Genomic DNA, 16,043 nt, shown 5'->3' with positions numbered 1-16,043 from the left:
AAAGGGCAGGACTTCAAAAAAGATGATTTCTGTGGTAAGATCATCCCTCTCAGTATTTATTGTACTGTCCAGAGACAGGAGCTGCAGCCTCCTGAAGGCCACCACCTACCCCTGGCCTCACCTTCAGCCTGGCCCCTGTGGCAGCCCTGGCCCCTGGATTGTTCAGGGCAGCTCTGACACAGGGTTGAGGTGGCAGTGAGCTGCCCAACCAAGCAGTGCCACAACTTCACGAGTACAGACACTGGGAACAGCTCAGGCTTCTGCAATATTCTCAGGACTATGCTGGTTTGACCTGCCCCTCATCCTTGGCATCACCTGCAGCCATTGGCTGTGTGGCCAGGCAGGGACTCTGTGCTTAACAAGGGCACATTTCTCCCTGCTCCCTCCCCACTGCATCCTTTGCAAACATTCGTTGTTATGGCGACAGCTCCACAAGGAAAGTCTTTTTGAGGATCTTTCAGGTTTTTTAACAAAGGTACAGCCACTTTAATAATTTTCTTTAAAGGAGATGGTTCTTTCACTCAACAGCAACTGAATTTCTTTCATTTTGTTTCTGGTGACCACTTTGGTGATTCTCAGGCTCCAGCTTTCAGTGTATGGACGTAAGAATGTGGAGGGAGGAGAAGTAGAGCCAGGTTGTAAAGAGCTGCTTTTAAATCCTCTTGGGAGCACAGAAGGTACATCCAGGCTGAGGCTGCTGAGCTGCAGGCAGTGTGGAGTCTCAGTTTCTCCAAAATGAATGAGATTTTGGAGCACATCTGCATCTTTCTCAGATAGCAAAGTGTAAAATAAATAGCAAGGGGGACATTTATGCCTAATAGCCTGTGCCGTGTATGAAATGCTGCACTGAGAAATACTGTTCTTGTGGAATCTTCTGCAGAAACGTCCCTTGGCTCTTGAAGGCTGTGTGATGGTAAATTAATTCTTTCCATTTCCACTGAATGGACTGAAGACTTTCATATGTGACATCAGGGAGAGAACTGGGCTCTGTAGGTGTCTCTAATGTAAGTAATGAATATAGCAAACAGCCTCAGCCCAGCCAGGAAAAAGCAATATGAGTATGTGATGTGACCACAGGCATGGATTTCATGGCTACTGTGTTCTCAGCCTGGAATGTGGATGCTAATGGACAAAACTCCAGCATCCTGAGTAGCCAAGCCTTCCCAGCCCGAGGTCATGACGACCTTTGCCACACCCCTCCTATAGAGAGCTGAGGTCAGAAACCTAAATAAACATTAAAAATCAAAATCTGCAAATGTTTCAGGCTCTGAAGGGGCATCTTAGCACATCTATGAATGCTCAGCACCCTGAACCAGAGATCCAAGTGAAGAAGAGCATTCCAGACTTCCTGCACACAGTGACCAGCACTGGGCTGGGGGCTGACACACAACCCATCACAGAGAAGGCTGAGAGGACAAAGCTGTTCTGGCCAAGCCCATGCTGCGTGTGGAGTATCAGAGAGGTTTCATGCACAGCTCAGGATAAACAGGCAAACAAGTGGCAGCCAGAAATGTTAATATTTGCAGAAATCTTCTGGTTTTGGCGCCTGGGTGTGGGGAGCTGAAGGATGCTGGCGGAATGCAAACATAATGGATTCTTGGCTGCCTGGTGGGGTGGCATGGGGAATCTCACAGGGCAGGACAGACTGCCTGACAGGCCTGCTCATGATGGTTCATATAAGGAGCCCTGGGGAGGGAGGTTGAGAAGTTGAGGGCTGAGAAGTTCAGTAGCACATGAAACTGGTCCCCTGGAACTGAGTTATTTGAGCATCCCTGGGGGAAAAAAAAACAAAAACAAAAACCCATAAACATTATTAGGCCATGTTCATCTTCCTTTGCCTGTACCAAACCTTGTTTCCCTCCCTCTGTGTAGTAGGAGATGGATTTGTCTATGCTGATCCCCAATCCTTCTCCTGGATACATGAGGGGAAAAATCATATAAACCTTCAGACTCCTGCCCTCACTTCACCTGGGTCCTTTCATGGTGTGTTTAGGATGTTTTGAGCCTGCTCAACACCTCTTGCCATCTCATCAGGGCTTTTAACTGGACTATGGCTGCCAGTTCATAGTCAGACAAATTCAGAGGCTCCAAAGCCTTGAAGGCCCTGGCTTTAGCAAAACAGCAATATCATTTGGGGCTGGGAAGAAAATATTGGCAAATAATGGTCGCCTCTAGCCACCTTTCTCCTGCAGCTGTCCAAAGATACCATATCTTGGAGCATTGCTTCATTTCCTGCTCGCCTTTCTAACCAAGGCCTCTAAATCATGTCCCTGCAGCTGAGATCACGGAGGGAAGTGTAATATCCATTAGCAGTGATGCTGCTATTACCTTGATTTACCTCATCCCTTCTTCTCTCACTCTTTTCTTTCTGTTTACAGCAATCCCTTTCCACTTCTTCCCCCTCCTGCTCTCAGTGCAGGAAAGAGCTGGCAGGAGCCCACAGAAACAAAGCTTCCTGGGATGCAGACTGCTTTTTGGGACATGGGAAGTCTGGGGATTTCTCCTGGACCAGCAGCACCCCACTCCTCCCTGAACAAAGATGCCAAGAGCAGTGGGAAGGGCTGGCTTCAAGCTACCCCATCCTCACCCTGATGGAGTCCTTCACCTGGGGCTTGTCCATGTCAGCACAAAGAAAAGATCAACCCAAATTTACCCCTCTGCCTCTCTCCTGTCCCACAGCTGGGCACTGCTCAGGGAGGGCCACAGGATCCTCCAGGAGAGACTGCAGGAGAGCAGGATCCAGAGGAATCAAAGTCCTCAGAGTGTACTTGCACTCAAACCAAAGTGAAGCAGGGAAATCAAAATGCAAAACTTCTTGTCCCCCATGGAAATTCCCTGCCTGCCTCTGGAGAACTGACACAAGGGACTGACACTGGGATCTGCAGTTGCTTCCCCTTCCCTTCGTGTTTCACTGACACCCCAGGGAAGGTCCCCAGCAACTGGACCCATTACACTTCCCACTTCATCCCCCTCCTCCTGCAAGGCCAAACAGTTCCTCTGACACCCATCTCCAAGAATACATATTTATTGCATGGAACAGAGAACAGTGAAGAGTTTTGGACCCAATCCATGTGCTTTGAGCCAAACCCTTCTCAATCCATGTCATCCTTCACCTCCCCAGCGCATAATCAAACTCTCCAAACACAGCATTCTCAGGTCCCAGCCCAGAGCTTGGAGCCTCCCAAGAAGAATATGCTAAAAAAAGAAAGAAAAACATTACATTGCCAACTGAAGTGAGTGCTGAAAGGAAGGAGATGCCAGGAGCACTTAAACAGGAATCTGAGACCAGGGGACGCTCGGGTGTGTGTTTTCAATCCCCAGAAGGGAAATGTGTTCATTGGGAAATGACTGTCACTCACTGCTAGACCTTGAAGTTGATGTCCCAGAAAGTGAAATGGCCGTGACAAGGACATTCCCATCTGTACTAGAACTTTCTTCTTGGATTGATGGGTTAGTGCAGTGCATGGTAAAATGGTGCCACTCCTCCTTTGGCTCCGAAATCTGCATTTGTAGCTCAAACCTGCAAAGATGGAAATAAGTAATTTTACATGAGCAACAGGTTCTGTTGGCAGCAAGAGGAGTTATTTGGAAAAAACTATATATCAATGGGTCCAGGACTCCATTGGGTGCTGAAGGATGTCCCGAAGCACCTGAACCCAACCTGGCAGCTCCACACCCTGGTGCAGAGCATCTCTTCCATGGGAACAGCATCCCATAGCCCTGTGCCAGTCCTGGGCAGGGTATGTGCTGGCACTGCCCAGCCTGGTGCCATGCCAGGGGGATGCTACTGCTGTTCACTCTGCACAGAGGGACCAGGACTAGGCTCCAGCTGGGCCTAAAAGAGGAGACAATGGGGAAGTTTGACATCAGCTGAGCTATCCCAAATTCTGCTGTTTCAGGGTGAAGATTCAGTTATCCAGCTATGGCCTCTCCAAACAACGGGCCTACAGGTGCCCCAGGGAGGCTGTCACCTCCTGGGTTCCATGATGGGGAGAGATGAGCTCTGACCACAGCAAAGATCCTGATTCACAGGGACACCTCCCAGCACTGTTGGCTTGGGCTGCTGGGAGAACATAACCTTTCACAGCATACTCCAGATCTCTGCTAAAAACCAATTATTAAAGCTTTGACCTCTCTGCAGAGCCTCACATGTAAAGGATCACAGTGCTGCAACAGGTGAGGGAGAAGCATCCTGGTTCACCCTAGGCTCTGTGTCCTTTGCTGGAATCTTGTCTGTGTGTCTGTGCATAGTTTATAAGGTCTCCTAAGTTTATAAGGAGCAGTGGCAAAGCCAGGAGGCTGGACACAGATGACAAAGCCATTTCCTTCTCAAAAGGATGCATCTAAGGAGATGATTCTGCTCCCATCCAAAATCTACGAGTTCAAAGCCAGCTGTTTCTCAGGACTGCTGGCATGTGACAGGAGGATGGGAGGTAACACCAGCCGCTGTCCCGCTGCAATGGGCTGGCACTGGTACTACTCCCATTCAGCCGTGGCATGTTCACAGGGTGAGAGCCAGCCTAGTGGAAGCACAAAGATCTAAATGTGGGACTGAGGTTTTGCTGCATGAAATCACAGCTGAGAGATTGTTCAGGCATCTCTGGATCCTTGTGTCATCCCTAGGTCCCAGTGTCATCATCCTAGTGATATTCCCAGGGGCACTCTTCCAGGTTGTGCAGTGGAAAGGATAAAAGGGCAGCAATGGGAGCAGGTTCAGCCTGCTGGAAACAATCCCTGCCCAGTTGAGTTCTTGTCCTTCAGTGCCCAGTGAGCAGTGGGGACTGAGCATCCCTGTCCCAGAGCCACCATGGGTGCTGGAGCAGGAGGGTGCATCCAACATTCACCTTTCTCAGAGAGCTGGAGCAGTTCTGAGCCCCCACAATAACTGTGTGGGAGCTTCCAGCCCATTTGGCCAAGGCCTGACCTTGTTGGTGTCCATAGATGTCACTTGCTTGGCCAACCAGAGGTACCTTGCTTGCCTATGACCAACATCCCCCATGACTGATTGCTCTTCATGCATGCAGTGATGTTCCAAGTCCAAGCATCAGCATGAGGCTGTGGCTGAGCGTGTGAGCCTGAGGGGCAGCTGGGGACAAGGCAGAGGCCAATGCCTGCAGACAGGGCTGCTGTGGCCACGTGCCAGTCACCAAGCATGCACAGTGCGAGAGAAAGCCTGGGAAAATCTCTCAGACAAGCAAATGAAGATGGGCAGAAATACTTTCTGCACTAATTGCACGGCTGTAATGAGAAAACAGAGCAGCAGGAGGAGGAGGGCAATAGCTGGGCAGTGCCTGCCACATCGCCCTTTTGGGGGCATGCTCCGGTTCTAATGGTGGTTAGGAAGGAGACAGGCGGTCTGTGCAGCTATTGTGAGTCCCTGTGTCCCCTCTCCTTTCAGGTTTATTTGATTTTACTTACAATATTGAAAGTTCTTGTGATTTTTCTCACATGTCCACCAGTGTCTGCCACTTCCCACATTGCAGGGCCCACTATCAGGTGACTACACAAGGATGAAAACCCTTCTTTATCTTTCTTTCGCTAACAAGCCCGCAGCCCTTGTGATTTCTGAGGTAACCCAAAGCTGTGACTCTAAAGCGTTGGCCAGAGCTGTGTTCTGAAGGTACTGTGAGCAGGGGAAAGAGAGGGAGGCTTTGGCCTGGAGCTCATTTCTGTGCTCTTTACTGAATGCAACAGTGGGGCAGAAGCTATGCAGTGCAGGGCCAGTGCACGACGGTGTAAGGCCAGTGCAGGGGAGGTGCAGAGGCAGTATTCGGGCAGCAAAGGGACAGTCCAGTCCACTCTAGTGCACTCCACTCCACTCCACTCCAGTGTCCTTTAGTCCAGTGCACTCCAGCACCCTCCGGCCTCACATGCGCTTTCCCGCGGGCGGCGCGTGAAGCCCCCGCAGCTGTCTCGGCGCGCTCACACGTGACCGGGTCACGTGCCGGGACCGCGCCCCGCCCCCCCGCGGGATCCCACTCAATGAGCTGGTGGGCACTAGGCGTGTCCGCGCCGTGATTGGTCAGGGCGGGCGTCAGTCTGCGCGAGGGGCGGGGCGATGGTCCCGAGTTCGGAGGGTCGGAGGTGGGAGAGGGACGCGGTGGGACTGGAGCGGAGTGGCCTGGGTTAGACCGGACCTAAGCTAAGCGGTTTCAGTACGGTGGGGTTCCTGGGATGGCGGGGGGCCGGGCCTGCGCAGGGCAGCGGACGGTGCGCCCCGCGGGACTCGAGCGAAGGGGTCCTGCGCACGGCGGTGCCGGTGCCGCCTCGGCCCGGGAGCTCCTCGCGATGTGGGTGGGTGCTTGACAGCCCTCGGGCCGGGTGACCCCTGTGCTGGGGCCCCGTGGGGATGCGAGGCCGGGCCGCGTCAGACGCACTCAGCGGTTTTGCTGAAGTGACGGGAAATTAAAAGTTGTTACCGTGCACAAGGAGTGACCCTCGGCCAGGTCTGCTCTATAATTTGGGGCTTTCCAGCGCTGCGACCACCCAGTGTAGCAGCTGGGCAGGCCCTGTGCTTCCCGCCCCAAGTCGGGTAACCACCCCTGCCAGATCCAGACCGCAGGAGCGGCAGAAGTTCGGTCCGCTCCGGAGGGATGGGACTTTGCTTATGGTGGTGGCAGGAAGCTCAGGGTGCGACCTGTGTGCCAGCAGGGATGGCCGGCAGGAGCCAGGACCGCAGCCTGCGGGAAGAGCTGACCTGTGCCATCTGCTGCGAGCTGTTCAGCGAGCCCGTCATGCTGGACTGCATGCACCACTTCTGCAAGGCCTGCATCCAGGAGTACTGGGACAGCTGCGCCCACGTCCCCTCCTGCCCGCAGTGCCGCCGCAAGTTCCCCAGCCGCGCTTTCCGCACGCACTACCTGCTCTCGGGGCTGGTGGAGAAAGTGCGGCGCTGCGGCACCGAGGAGCACCAGCAAAAGATGCAGGTGAGTGGTTTCTGCCAGGGTGGGGAGAAGGGGACAGGTGCCACATGAGCCCTGTGCAGCCACCGCCCCTCTTCCCACGGGCAGTTCCCCCGCTGTGAAACCTTATCTGACCCAAGTGTAGTGACGTCTGTGTCTGTTCCTGATTAGTCCCTCTCCCTATTTCCTTACAGCTGTCTGTATCTTGAACATTTTTTTTTCTGTATTTCTGTTTCCCTCACTGCTGTGTCTGATTCCTACCGCAGCTTTGTCATTTCTCATTTAAGGATATGGTCCCTAAGTGAGAGGGGGGTGAGGGCTGCTTGTGCCAGGTTCTCTGCTTGAGGAGACAGTCCTTTTACAACATGCAGCATTTAAAGCCTGTGCAAACAGATATCCCAGGCTGGAGCTCCCAGCGTTAAAAATAAATTGGATTAATTACATGCACATATACTTAATTCTCAAGGCTGTGCATCAGGTGCTTGCTTCTCCTTACAGACTTTATATGATATCCTGTTGCAGTCTCCTTCTGATGCTGACCATAGGAATTTGGGCTGTACCTGAATCACAATAGAATGGTGAAATGGCCTCCTTACCTTCTTTTCCTTGCTCCTGCAGAAGCACCTGGAAGATGCTTTGCAAGCTCGTCAGAAGGAGATGGAGAACTTGCTGCAGAGGAAGCGTGTGGTGCAGGAGGACATCTGCAGCCTGACGGTAACACGCTGTGGGAGCTGCTCTTCAGAGAGCTTCTGGGGCAGTATTCACAGAGGATGTGTGTATCACTTCAGCTGAGGTTTAGCTCAGCTTCCTGTAAAAATCTAGATAAGTTCTACATGAGTTCTAGATGGGGTTCTACACCAACTCCCTTGCATGTATGCCCATGCTCATCACTGCTGGATATTCAGCAGAGGTTTTGGGAGGAGCATTAGCACTCATATTAATGCAGTGTTTATAAAGTGCATTGGTGTAACAGAGTTGAGACATAGTGAGTGGTGAGAGCTGTGGGCAACCTGCTCTGGCCCTGCAGTGCTGCTTCTTTGGGAGAGCATTAACTCTTGGCAGCTCTAAAATCCTCTCATGTCAGAAGGGATGGCAGCAAAGCTGAAGGAACTGGGTCAGTGGCAGGGTTGGCACCACTGTGAGAGTAGTGGCCCTTGTCACAGTGTTGGGATTCACTGCAAAACTCCGAGGTGAATGAGGAGCCTGAGTGCTCTCCATGGGATTGAGAGGGACCAGGCTCCCTGTGGGTACAGATCTGTGAAGTGAGAACAGCCACAGTCTGACTGTGCTGCTTTCTTGGGTGGCATAAAAGCCTTAAAACCAAGGAAGGGGAGTTAAAGGAAAATGGAAGTAGTTCAGAGATGAGATAAAACTGAGAGGGGGGAAAAAACCCTGTCTTCTGACTTGAGCCTCTGATCCCCCAGCCTGTACCATTTCAAACCTCTGTCCTCTTGCCAGATGTAGAATGGACCTTTGAGATTAATGAGGAAGTATTAGCAAATAAGCACGTGTTTTCCTGTTGCTGTGCAAGAGCCAAGAGGTGTCTCAAGAGTAAAAAAGCAAAGGGCTGATCTGAATAGGCCCTGCACCTCCTCTGTGCTTCTGGTGTGTTAGCACAAACACCTGCTAGAGCAAGAAGAGGATGGTAAAGCTTCAGATCTTTGAGGGAGATGGGTTTCCTGTGGGGACAAAGGGATGTGCACTTCAGGAAGCACTCCTCAAGAAAGTAATGAGGGCTAAGGTTGCATTTGGAGATTAAAAGCTTAAAGATTTAAGGAAAATAAAAAGTCATTGGCTGTCTCTTATAAACAGGCAGGAAGGCAGTGAGAGCACAACAAGGTTGGCTGGCAAGTAAACAACTGGAAAAAAGTGACCTCTGGATAGAGCTGAATGGGATTTTATCAGCCTTAATGACAGAGATTAGTTTGTGCAGCTTGCCCATCAGGCAGTTCTTCTCGGGGTCTGGAACGATGTGAAATAAATGCAAACTAACCTGAACAGCTGAGTCTGCAGCTCCGCAAAATTTAAAGAGCTCCAGTTCTTGCCCACAGGCAAATTCCTGGTGGTGTGGGAGAGGGCTGTGGCTGCGTATGGGGATTTCTAGTTACAGTGACTGGGCCTTTGGTAGGCCTCTTTCTTGAGGGTTTTTGTTGTTTTTTTTCCTTTGGTTCTGCAGCCTTAAAGGTTGTCTTTGTGTCCTGTTCTCCATCCAAAAAGTCATTGCTATGTCTAAACCTCAAATTTCTAGGGCTCTGTAAGCAGAGTAACAGGCACAGCCATCCTGTGCACCTGCTTGTATGTTTTATCTGTGGGACTCACCTTCTGCCTCTTCCCTCTGCTCAGAAAGTGTCTGGGGAGCTGAATTTCAATATTCGGGCTGAGTTTGCTCGCCTTCATCAGATCCTGGAGGAAGAGGAGAGAGCTGTGCTGGCAGAGCTGGGTGAGAAGGAGGAGCAGTCACTGGCCCAGCTGCACAGGCACGTTGGCCAGCTGGAGGAGGGGATGGCCATGCTACAGAGGGACATTGAGCATGTCAAGCAGACCCTGAGCAAGATGGAGGATGTGTCACTGCTGGAGGTGAGATGCTTTGCTGACTCTGGCAGGAGGCTGAGGGATGTTTCAGGATCTCAGATTGGGATGCGAGAGTCTTAAATGACAGCACTGGGCTGTACCCCAGAGTTCTCACTGCCATCCCTCTGGATTATCTGCCCAGTCCCTTGGAGTCTGGAGACTTTAGCCACAAGGGATACGGTGACATCAGATGTGGTAGGTCTTGGGAGCTTTCCTCATTCTCCATCCAGGCGCCCAGACAGTTTTCCCCAGGATGCAGGTCCTGGTAGCTTGGCTTCCTCTCTCTGTGCTCTGTGGCAGCAGGATGTAGGACAAGGAATTTATTTGTGCAGCTGCATGAATTCGAGTGACTGCTAATTCTCTCTGCTTCTCACTGCAGGTGGAGAGCCTGGATATCAGGTATGTGTCTGGCATGAAAGAAGCTGATTCCCTTTCTAGGAGCTTATCTTAGTCCCTGGCTGGGACCACATGGGGAGAGACTCTTTATCTCAAGTTTTAAAAGCATCACAAATTTCTTAGGAAATTGCTGGTGCTATGCAAGTTGAAGGCTGGTACCCAGCATACACTGAATGCTCTTCCCAGGGCGCATCTTATACGTTGATGTGGCTGGAAGAATGAGTGGAGGAGACAGTGGTTTGGAATTGGTGCAAGAGCTATGTGTGCTGCAAGAGGGAACAGACTTTGTGTGCTTCATCCTCTCCGTGCCCTTTCTCAGCTTTGTGCTGCTCATGAGGCTGCAGAGCTGCCAAAGGGGAGTGTGTCCCTGTCCCTTCCCTCCCTGGTATGCAGCCTGACTCCACAGGCCTGGCCTGTTCAGCCATGCAGGAATCCTGTTGGGTGTGTTGGGCATGGGTTTGCCAGGAGTCACTGCTCCACAAGCAGAGCTGCTGGCTCTGTCTTGGGACACCTTTGCCCTGAGCCACTCACTGCACTGGGAGGAGAGCTGCATCAGGCAGAGAAAGCAGAGACATTTGTGTCCTGTCTTGACCAAATCTGTCCCATGCAGTGCTGTCCTGCAGCCCTGCCTGTGCTTTTCCTGCATGCATTGGCAGTGGCTTAACAGAGGGATTGACCCTGCTTGCCTCTCTCTGCCCTAGGCCCTCGGTGTGTGTTGAGAGCCTGCCTGCCCTGGACCTGCAGCACTACAGGGACTGCCACACTGGTCCCTTGCAGTACATCTTCTGGAGGCAGATGCTGCGTTCCATCTACCCTGGTGAGCACATCGCTGTGAGATGGGTGTGGTGGGCCAGGGATGTTCTGCAGAAGGAGTCTACAGCTGGTAAGATGTCATGCTTGATGTCTCTGCAGCTCCTGCTCCACTCACCTTTGACCCTGAGTCAGCCCACCCCAACCTGGTCTTCTCCAGAGATCTGACAGCAGTGACAGAAAGGGATCGAGCCCAGCCTGTCCCCATCAGCCCTTTGCGCTTCCGTCAGTGTGTCAATGTCCTGGGCTCGCAGACCTTCGACAGCGGCCGCCACTACTGGGAGGTCTGGGTAGGCAGCAAAACCAAGTGGGACCTGGGAGTGGCTGCTGAGACTGTGGACCGGGCAGCCAAGGTCAAGCTGTGCCCAGAGAATGGCTACTGGACACTTCGCCTGAGGAACAGGACAGAGTACTGGGCCTCTGCCACCCCCTGGGTGCGCCTGACTCCCCACCAGCCCCCACGGAAAGTAGGCATCTTCCTGGACTGCCAAGAGGGCACAGTCACCTTCTTTGATGCTGGGGACATGTCCCACCTCTTCACCTTCCACCAGGTCTCTGCCAAGAGATACTGCCCCTTCTTCAGCACCTGCTTCAGTGATGGGAGGGACAACGTGGAGCCCATGCGCCTCTGTCACCTGGCCCTGTGAGGGATGGGGTTGCCCTGGGGACACCAGCCTGGCTCCTCCCTGGGGCTGTGCAGGATGCCAGCTCTGCACACACAAACTTGATAGGTGTTGGAGGAACTGTTCTAGTTTCAGTTTTGGGAGGAAGGAGGGGATGAGTCTTCCGAGGACCTGCCTCCCTCCCCTGTGCCATGGCTGTGGTTGCTAAAAGGCATTCACAGGGGTTCCTGACACCCCTAGTAGAAGAACCTCCCATTCCTGAGCACGGCACAGTTCAGTAGCAGCAGCCACGGGGCTGCAGGGGCGGTGGCTGTGGGTTGCTGGAATCACCTGCCTCTCTGCTCCCACCGATTTGCCCCGTGGAGGAGGGCAGCAGTCCCGGGCCACCATCAGGTGCCTCTCAACTCCATCCACATCCCGACCGCGAGAAGCCTCTGCTAGAAGAGTTTCCCTGGGCAGGGCTCCGGGCCGGCAGCAGAGGGAGCCCAGTGCGCAGCCCAGGGACTGCGGCGTAGCTCCCTCACCTCCCTTACTATTAAAGCTCCTTAGAAAGCCACTGGTGCCTGCTGGGCCTGCTCGGGGATTGTGTGCTGGGGGGATCTGCTGCTCTGGGGTGTTGCACAGCCAGGGGGCACGGAACAGCCCCCCCCAGAGCTCTGCTCCAGCCCTGGCTCTTCTGTGCCTGCAGCACAGGAGGCTTGGAAGAATAGTAGTACCTTGGAGCACTCCCTGCCCTTCTTGCAGCAGCTTTTCATCATTTACTGTTGAGAACAAGGGAGAGAGGTCCCCTGAGCCTAGCCCTGACCTTGGGCTACAGTGTTTTAAGGTTTGGCCATCTCTGGCCTGGCTGGGTCTTAAGGATTTGTACATGTGAAAAATAGCGAGTCCCAATTTCCAAATTTAGTGAGAATGTGGCTGTTCCTATCAGCCCCATGTGGCCCTGCTGGCAGCACTGCACCTGCAGGAGGGCAGGCAGGGGTCCCTGGAGGGGGGCAAGTCAAGGGGGGTTGACTGCTGTGGTTTGTGCCCAGGCAGTGCTGGCAGTGTCTCTGCCTCATGAGTCAGCAGAGGTGCTTGCTAGTCCAGGCCTGGCTGGTGGAAATGGTGGGTGGGAGGGAAAATGACAGTGCTTGGGGTGGGTGGAAATGTCATGTTTTTCCCACCCAAATCCATTCCAGGCTCAAAGCAGAGGCTGGAGCTCCCCAATACTGTGTTGTCCCCAGTGCTGGCTGGAGCCAGACACTTCTGACTCAGCTTTCTGTGGTGTGGAAAGGGCCAGGTGTGAGGCTTTCCAGCTCCCACAGCTGGGCACAGGGCCATTTGCCAAAGGAAGACCTTCACTGGCCCTCTCCCTGCCCAGAGGGGATGGCACAGGGGCCCTGTTCCTCTGTGGTGCTACAAGGGATGTTTCTTCTCTGTGTGCCTGTGCTGGGGGTGCCTGGTGCCTGTGCCAGGACAGGAGAAGCCTGAGGCAGGATGTCCCAGCCAGGGTTCAGGCGGATGTGTCCTGTGCAAGAGCCCTGAGCACAGCCTGGGGCTGCTCCCAGGGATGGCGAAAGCCTCTGCTTTGTGCAGCCTTGCTCAGGGCTGCAGTGTGGAGGGGATGCTGGGGGTTTGCACTCCCTCCTGGCCCCTGGTAGCTTTTAGCCAGTGAGTGCTGGACCCACAAGTGGGGCTCAGCCTCCTCTCCCAGCTCTCATCTCCTCCCCTCACTGCCCCACAGCCCTAGCTGAAATAAGAGTGGAGAAGGCTGTTGTTGGGCTGCAAGCAGGGCTGTTACCCCTGCAAGGACTCAGAGCCTCTGGAAAGGTGAGGCTGGTTTGATCATAGCAGGGAGTTACTGTGGGGAAGGCTGAAACCCATCAGCTCCCCAGCCTGCCCCAAAGTGCAGCTGGGCAGCAGCAGGTAGTCCCAAAGGTGTGAGGGGAGGCTGATTTGCCAGGCATTGGCAGGGTGAGCACAGCCAGGCCTTGCTGTCTGCCAGCTCCTGCTGCCCAGTGCCACTGCCGTGTGCTGCATGGGCCAGCGTGGTGGCACCAGCTGCCAGCATGTGCCACTGCACTGCTGCCACCTCCCACACCCTCCCCATGCCTGAGGCAGAGCTGAAGAGCAGCCTTGTCCCAGATGCTCCTCAGGAAGCACATCCTTCCTTTTCCTGCCAGGCTGTGCGTGGTGGCTGTGGCACACTGCTCCCAGGCAGAGGCACATTTTGGGGTATAATGTCCTTGCCTGGTCCTTCTGGCAGGGATGAACTGGGGATGCAGAGCAGCTCCTACATACAGGGAAAATGCTGCTCTGGGCTGCTGTGGGTGTGGCATTAGTCCAGTGAGGAAATGCAGTCTGCCACTAAATGCTGCCTGAAAAACACATTTCTCTGACAAACCAGAGCACCCTGGAGTAGGAGCCATAGGTGTGAATGCAGTGACTACCTGAGCTTGGCCTGGCTCAGGCAGGAGGGGATAGGGATGGGAGAGTGGGCACCATGGAGTTGAAGTACCCCTCACCCCAGCATCCAGACTCTACACCTGCCAGGGCTGGCTCTTGCCATCTTCTCCCAGGTCCAGGCTGTATTTTTCTTGTAGGTTACCTCATTGCTTTGTCCCTGGGTGTTCCCAGAGCCACCCCAGTGTCCCTTTCCCAAAATTGTGCTAGGGCTGGGCAGGGTCCAGCAGCTCCTGCCTTGGCTGCCTTCTGTGATATGTGTGTGGCTTTATCCAGTGCTTTGGGGAAGCCTTTGCTTCCTCGGGTCCCCCCACGTGCTGGAATGGGGACATGATTTTAAAATAAGATCCTTTTGTTTCTCAGGGCCGCAACAATGGAAAGGTCCCATCGGTCCCACAGTCGCCCTACGTTTGTGATGGAAAATTCCCCGCCGTGGCGGGGCGAGCCCTCCCCGGTGTCCTGCCATTAGATGGCAGCATGGACGGGCGGGTCCTGGCCACCATCGCCTGCACTGTGCACATTCGGACTGCAGCGGGTGGAGGATACCAAAATCCCTTCACCTTTGGGGTGCCAGAAGATGCCTCCCCTCAACTGCGGGTCGTACCCTCTGCTCCTCTTGCACTCAGCTTCTCCAGGCACGCTCTGACTGTGCATTTCAGCCAGCAGCTCCGTGATACCATAGGATTCATTCCCCTGTCTCTGTCCACCCCTCAGCACCTCACTGCTCGCCTCTCAAGGGTGCTGACCCCGATGCTGTCCCCAGCGTGGGTGCACTGCATGGCTGCCCCGTCTCTCATCACAGCTTCTGTCACTGGGGAGGGGTCTGATCCTGCAGCCTCAGCTCTTCACTCCTTAGTGCTGGGCAGTGCCACCCCTCTGTGACATTCCAACTCTCCCTTCTCATGGCAGGTTTGGAAGCTTCTCCTCAAACTTGAGGGACTTGGACACCCACCTGGGATGAAGGGACATGGCTGCTTTCTGCTCTGCTGAGATCCAGGAGGGAGGTGATCTAAGCTGAGTGTGCTGAAGAGTGATGGAGTTGGCACTCTCTGGGTTTAAAACTCACTAGTCAGGATGGAGGGAGTCGGGTAAAAGAAATTCTGTGACTTAGAGTGCCTCTAAGGGTTCCATTAGTGGGTCAGGGTGATTTCTTCTGCAGGTTTGGCAACGCGAGTAGTTGACTGCACCAGAAGTTTTCCTGCCTTTTTGAAGCCGTGAGCGCATGGCTTTCATTCAGGCTCTTTCTTCACTGCCTACAAGTGAGCATTATTTATAATCCTCTGGGGCGCAGCGCGGGGCCATGTTAATTTATCCATTCAGCGCCCGTTGGGCGCACAGGCAGCTTGGCCAGCGCTGTGCCGGCTGTGCCACCGCGCTCCCAAAGCTCTGCCGTCGCCTCCGTCTGTGGCGTATTCGCAGCCAGTTCGCTCCGAGCCAGAGCCGTTGTCGCTGGCAGTGGCAGCGTTGTGGGGGCAGCGCCGCTGGCACCGGTGGGGCGGCACCGCTCGTCTGCCAGCGCCACGGGCGTGTGGGGGTTTGGTGTGTACCTGCCAGAGAACCGTGCGTGTGCCACTCTGAGCGGTGCTGAGGGAGAATGCGACTGCTCCATGCTGCTGGCACTGTGCACGTGTGGACGGCGTGAGTGAGGGGCCCTACCGCAGTCCCGATGGATACGGGTGCAAGTGTCAGCACACCCAAGTGCGTGTCTTTGTGCGGCCCAGGGAGTGCGGGAGGAGGGAGGTTCAAGGGGTGCGTGCGTACAGGTGTGAAGTGTGGAACTGAGGGGGTGCACAGGCATGAAGGGGTGTGCGCGGGCAGGTGAGAGATGTGTTCCATCGCGTGAGGTGTGTGTGTGCTGTTGTTGAGTGCGTGTTTGTGTGCGTTCCCTCTGCTCCGAGAGGCCGGGTTGTGCACCCAGGCATGGACGAGAAACAGGCGATGTGCGGGCATTCTCACACAAACGGAGGGAGACACACGGGGTGCACGCAGGTGTGGAGGTGCTCATGTGCCTATAGGATCAGGGATGATACAGACCCACGCACACAGGTGGATCCACCCAGGTGCGAAGGGATGCGCGCACCCCCGCTGGTGTGGGGACCGCGGATTCCCCGTCAGCCCCCGGAGCTGCAGGTGCGCTCCCCCCACCCCTTCTGCCTCCCCGCCCGCCCCTCCCCGTCCCGCCCCGCCCGCCCGGCGCCCCGAGGCTCGGCGGAGGGCGGCGGGCGGCCCGGGCGGGCGGAGGAAAAGGAAGCGGCCCCGGTGCTCCCCGCCCGCCGCTGCCGCGCGTCGCCGCAGCTGG

At 54.6% G+C, this 16,043-nt stretch overlaps 1 protein-coding gene and 1 long non-coding RNA gene across 6 annotated transcripts; one reads left to right on the top strand and one right to left on the bottom strand.

Moving 5' to 3' along the window:
• Window positions 1-503: 503 nt before the first annotated feature.
• LOC134049559 (uncharacterized) lies at window positions 504-6,957 on the bottom strand. Of its 3 annotated transcripts, none has more exons than XR_009933618.1 (3): window positions 6,861-6,957; window positions 3,221-3,520; window positions 504-1,772 (listed from the first exon to the last, which is right to left on the bottom strand). It is a non-coding gene; the product is annotated as an uncharacterized LOC134049559 (long non-coding RNA). The 3 variants fall into 3 exon arrangements; XR_009933619.1 differs by lacking the exon at window positions 6,861-6,957 and adding an exon at window positions 6,698-6,774; XR_009933617.1 differs by lacking the exon at window positions 504-1,772 and adding an exon at window positions 3,040-3,195 and having other exon boundaries at window positions 3,360-3,520.
• Window positions 6,067-11,858, top strand: LOC134049558 (zinc-binding protein A33-like). Of its 3 annotated transcripts, none has more exons than XM_062502088.1 (7): window positions 6,067-6,125; window positions 6,652-6,926; window positions 7,521-7,616; window positions 9,246-9,479; window positions 9,853-9,872; window positions 10,571-10,686; window positions 10,782-11,858. In XM_062502088.1, the coding sequence occupies exons 2-7, from the start codon at window positions 6,654-6,656 to the stop codon at window positions 11,324-11,326; spliced, it is 1,284 nt and encodes a 427-aa protein (XP_062358072.1). In that variant the 5' UTR covers window positions 6,067-6,125; window positions 6,652-6,653; the 3' UTR covers window positions 11,327-11,858. The 3 variants fall into 3 exon arrangements, with proteins under 3 accessions (XP_062358072.1, XP_062358073.1, XP_062358071.1); XM_062502089.1 differs by having other exon boundaries at window positions 6,102-6,155; XM_062502087.1 differs by lacking the exon at window positions 6,067-6,125 and having other exon boundaries at window positions 6,170-6,926.
• Window positions 11,859-16,043: the final 4,185 nt, after the last annotated feature.

The sequence above is a fragment of the Cinclus cinclus genome, chromosome 14 (assembly GCF_963662255.1).
Source record: "Cinclus cinclus chromosome 14, bCinCin1.1, whole genome shotgun sequence".
Lineage (NCBI taxonomy): Eukaryota > Metazoa > Chordata > Aves > Passeriformes > Cinclidae > Cinclus > Cinclus cinclus.
Note: the sequence above shows the minus strand (reverse complement) of the source record. Positions and strands in the feature narration are given on the sequence as shown.